This window comes from Nicotiana sylvestris, chromosome 8, assembly GCF_000393655.2.
Source record: "Nicotiana sylvestris chromosome 8, ASM39365v2, whole genome shotgun sequence".
NCBI lineage: Eukaryota > Viridiplantae > Streptophyta > Magnoliopsida > Solanales > Solanaceae > Nicotiana > Nicotiana sylvestris.
The window spans coordinates 187,301,026-187,306,227 of record NC_091064.1 but is presented as its reverse complement, the minus strand read 5'-3'; the positions used below and the strand labels follow the sequence as shown (position 1 = coordinate 187,306,227).

At 33.1% G+C, this 5,202-nt stretch overlaps 1 protein-coding gene across 1 annotated transcript; it reads right to left on the bottom strand.

The window, feature by feature from the left end:
• Positions 1-1,156: 1,156 nt before the first annotated feature.
• Positions 1,157-2,517, bottom strand: LOC104211168 (ethylene-responsive transcription factor ERF003-like). The gene is made up of 2 exons (XM_009760175.2): positions 2,281-2,517; positions 1,157-2,174 (listed from the first exon to the last, which is right to left on the bottom strand). Exons 1-2 carry the CDS (start codon positions 2,361-2,363, stop codon positions 1,658-1,660), a joined length of 600 nt encoding a protein of 199 aa, XP_009758477.2. The 5' UTR covers positions 2,364-2,517; the 3' UTR covers positions 1,157-1,657.
• Positions 2,518-5,202: the final 2,685 nt, after the last annotated feature.

Genomic DNA, 5,202 nt, shown 5'->3' with positions numbered 1-5,202 from the left:
ATAACGCCATTCAACTGTTCGACAAAAATAAAATAGAATGCAACAGATCTTCAATTTTACGGTTTTATGTTTCTGAAACAATAAAAAATGTATAGTTTTGGTAATTAAAATATTAGAACAAAAAGGGTATATGCATATTCAATAAAAATAAAATGGCATAGATTAAAAGAATAAAAGAAAGACTTTCTTGTCTTTTGTATAAGAGAGAGAGTGCGTGTGGGTTTTTTTTTTTTTTTGGGGAGGGGGGGGGGGGGGGGAGGAGGAGATTTGATCTAGTTGAAAAAGTTTAGAGGGGTGGGGATATGGATATCTATGATTTCTATATCCAGGTTAAGGTGGGTCTGTTATTTTCATTCCAGAGAATTAATCGGATACTAATTTAAGTAATATTTAAAGCATCTAAAAGTGAAAAAACTAGAAATTTAAAGCAAAATGAAATATTAATTAATTGTTTTTTTTCAAAATATGAAAAAGAACTGCCAATTTCTACGAGCAGTAGTGCGATCATAGCGACGTGAAAAAAATGTATTTGCCCCATACATGCACCAATTAATAAAAACATTGCAGTTGTTATTTTTTTTTTTTTTTACATAATATTAGGACTTAAGCATAAGTAATAAACATGTATGTTGCTGATGATGCAATACCAAAAACTTAAGAAAAATATTTTAATTATTCACTTTCATACTGTGTGTTAGTGTGTGTGTTGCTCAGATGCAAAACTGATTAACCAGGTGCTGTTAATTCTTTCAGATACACAAAGAAAGACTGAAAGAAAGGGTAACTCATTATTAGTTAATTCATTAACTCATTTTTCGAAAACAATTACGGGGTATCATTTAATTTAATTAAAGCTTTAAAATATTGCCATTCAAGCTTACTTTCTTGTTAGTTGAATGTAATACTAAAATGGCAAAAAGATCACGCCAAAATTAATCAATCCGCATATATCTATTTTATGTCTCATTCTTCGTAACTTAAGCCAAAAAGGTCTTCTCTTCACATGTAAGCACAAGGCTAGGCGAATGTTGCGTTTGTTTACGTAGTAATCATCCGTAATTTACGGTCCAAGGCCAAAGACTCCTCTGCTAGCTAGTTTTATATTATATTTTATTTCTCTGGTAGTATGGGCATTACACCAAAAATTAATAAATAATAAATAATGAAATATTGTATATTAATAATTTTGACAACAATGGTAGCAGTAAACATACTACACTGTACATACATCATCTTCTAACTAATAGATAGTTCTCTTAGAACAAGAATTCTAGGAACCAAAAAGATAGAAAAAATAATAACAAGTCCTAATTTCTACTAATGGTACATACTATGTTTTTCTTAACAAGGAAACAACTCAGAAAATTGGCAGCTCGGTGCACAAAGCATCTCGAATTCACGCAGAATTCGGAGAAAGGCTGGACTCTGAGGGTATGATATAAACAGCCTACCGTCTAATGCAAGTATTAACGGTTGCTTCCACGGCTCGAACCCAAGGGTATGATGTAGACAACTTATCTTAATTCAAACATTAGTGGTTACTTGCATGGTTTGAACGAATAATCTATAGGTAATATGGAAATAAGTTGCTTTAGTGCTCCCATCGAGAAACAGCTCAGAGATTTGGGAGTTAAAAATTAGCAAAATGGTAGGACAATTACTGATGAGAAGACACTACTGAGCAAAGTTCAATGGAGCCATAATCAAGTAATTCTTCAATCATTTGTTCAATGTCGTCATCTTCAAGGGTATTAATAAACTGTGGCGTGTGCTCTACAGCTTCAACTTTCATCACTCCCCAATTAGCCCCTTCTTGTTCCTGTGCTAAAAATGTTGGCTTTGACATTAACATTTGTGGTTTTGTTTCATAGGCAACATGATTTCCAACATTGGCTACGGCAGTCTGAGCATATGAAGTTTGAATTTTTCGAGGTGGTTGTTGTTGTTGTTCTTGTGCTGAGTTTTTTGCCATTTGAAGTGAAGCCATGTAACATTTATGTAATTTAGCTGTTAAAGTTGCAGAAAGAAGTTTTGAGGAAGATGTTTGCGGCATGTTTGGGTTGTAAGGGAAATTAGTTCTTGCTCTTGGACCACACATTAGTCTTGCTGCTTCATCATATGCTCTTGCAGCATCTTCTGCTGTCTCAAATGTCCCTAACCAAATTCTTGTTTTCCTGCAAAACATAACAAAAAAACAGAGCATTTTCTTGTTTAGCCTTAAAAACAGAGCACTTCAACAACTCCACAACTTTAAATATATTTGAATAGATTGGTACTTACAGTAATGGATGCCGGATTTCAGACACCCAAGAACCCCAATGTCTCTGTCGAACACCTCTGTAACGTTGTTGTGGTCTCGCCATTGTGAATGCCAATGCAAGCTGAAGTTGTCTTTTATGTGTTTGTGAAAATGCCTGAATGAGAAAAAAAGGAAAACTTGGAAATGATTTTGGGATTGTGAGGGAGGGAGAATGTGGAGGGGATTGAGGGGGGTTTTTGTAGTTGCATTTTCTTGAGAGAAACATGCAGTGAAAGTGCTGCTTCCTTTTTTTTTTCTAAGGCCTTATGGTCTGGCAACCAAATTAGACAAATGGACCCCACAAAAACTTGAGGAATCTTAGAGCTTCTTTGGTTTTTTCTTTACTCATTAGTAGTTACCAGTTGGCTTATTGGAACTGACATAATTAATAAATCAACTAATATGTGAAAGAAATAATATTTTTAGTCAAAAAGTGACCAAATTCAGCCCCCATTATATAACAATTACTTTTGTTGCACAAAAAATTCTCTATTATGTATTCTTATTTAATTGGTTTCAATGTTCTGCATAATTTAAAATGCATAATCTCATAGATCTTTCATGTGACTGGAAATCATGATTCAATCGAGGTATTCATTGCCAAATAAAGTATTGTTCATAATCCAAATGAAAATTGAGTTTACCAGTCCAAGCATATTTGTCTTTACATGGCATTATATTATCCAGATCAGGGTAAATCAAGGGGATAACATAACATACCTCGGTTTTGCTTCTTTTGTTTTTTGTGGCCAATCAATGGTTTTGCTTTGATTATGTAGAAAATACACAAAAATGGTTTAAATATACTCGTCCTGCACATGAAAAGCTCAAAATTTTATTGTGTGATGAGTTTTCATCAATGATAACTTGATTACTTATTTTCAAATGTTGAATAATTCGCATAATAGTTTCATTTTAGGCTGCACAATTTTAACCTATGATTGTGTAATGCGATAAAAATTGAAAAGCAAATTATTAAGAGACATGGCCATTATTTGCAACCTATATGATACATGATTAGTAAGTCAAAGGTATGGCCAAGAATCTTAGACCATCATAATTAGAGTGTAGATCCAAACCACTTACTGACTACTGTTTTACTATTGTAGGATCACACCATTTTTTTCTATTCGATGTCCGGTATCCGCATTTGAGTCCGACTATATTCAGATTTGCATCTCGTATAGGGTCTTATTTCGGGGGGAAACGCTTCCTATCAAAGATTTTTACATACCTAGGGTTTGAACCTGAAACCTCTAGTTAAAGGAGAGCAGCATCATCTGATGCACCACATCCATATGTTGTAGCATATCACCTATTTTCCGAAACAATGTCTTGTTACATATTTTGAAATTTATAACAAGGGTAATTCTGTTGTTATCATTCTATAAATAGACTTTTGGATCTTTCAAAGAATAATAAATTAAAAAAAGGAAAAGGAAGAATGGTATGCCATGAATCTTTCACATTCAAGAAAATGAGTGGCATATGGGGCTAGCTATTTATTATAGTAATGATCTAAATTGTGATGGCAAGTGAGTAAGGGGTTTTTGTTTACATGCAAAATGCTGCACATTGCTTCCATCATGGGTTCCTAAATTAGGAAACACAGCCATATGCCAGGGTGCTTGGGAAAGGTACAACTTAATGTGTTAAGTCTCTTATGCATATATTTTGGAGGACCCATACCCCTTGTCACACTAACTATACCCCACCCCCCACATGCTTTGAGTTCCATGGCATGGCACCCTCCATGTTTCTAGTTTCCACAACATTCTATATTTTCTTCTTGCTTGACTCGAATAAAACCGTGCTCAATTTCATATCTGATAATTCCGCCAAGATCTCATTGTTAGTTGGGGAAAGAATTCGTCTGAATCGATTTTTTTGAGTAACATATCAAGAGAGAATTTACATATATTAAAAAATTATTAAATAATTGCAAAATTCATATTTAGTAAATCAGACAACTATAGTAGAATCTCAAAATTAAACTTATAATATTTAAATCCTGATTCGTCTTTGGTGAGGGATGTCAATTGGCAATTAACAAGGGTCAAGCCAACTAGTATTACGTTATTTTCAGGAAGGACAATGACTATTCCATAACTCTTACAAGTGATTAAATGATACTTAACAAATAGTACAATAGATATTTCGCTATGACTAGGGGACAATTGATGATGATATGGACAATTAAACCACCTCAAAAGGGACTTTCGCCTTGTTAAATACTTATTCGTATTGAATGTTTACATATTAAATCAAATGATTAAATCATACAGTAATAGTTAAAAATTAAAGTGAGAATGCATATCACTTAATCATAGTTAAGTGATCAAATGTGTAGACATCAAAATCAAAGAATTTAATCATATAGTTAAAATTAAAGTAAAAATGCATACTATTATATATTAATTTGGTGTAAACTCCTGAGGGGAAAAAAGTTTCAGCTTTTGGCGCTCATATGAGCCAATATTTAGTTTCATTTTAAACACAGGCAAGAAATTGCCTCTTAAAGCGGACTAGGAGCTCTCTGAAATTATATGTTTACTACGTTAAAACTGTGTAATTACATTAAAATCCAATTCTAAAGTAACTCTACAAGCATGCTGTAAATTCAACATTTATCCTTATGTGAGCTGATCCAACACTTATTCTCTGACGGGTGAGTAATTTACTAATTTATGAGAAATTTTATCCACTCTTTTTTTCTTTTCATTTTTGGATCATTTCAGGTTTATCATTCACTGTAGATACACGTGAACAAGATTAGTTTTGAAGGGCAAATGAAATGAATGATTGTAGTCAGCGGATGTTTTTCTGACCAATTTGTTTCCTTATATCATAACGCAATCCAAAAGGGGCCATTCAAAATATAACTTATTTAATGCCTATAATAT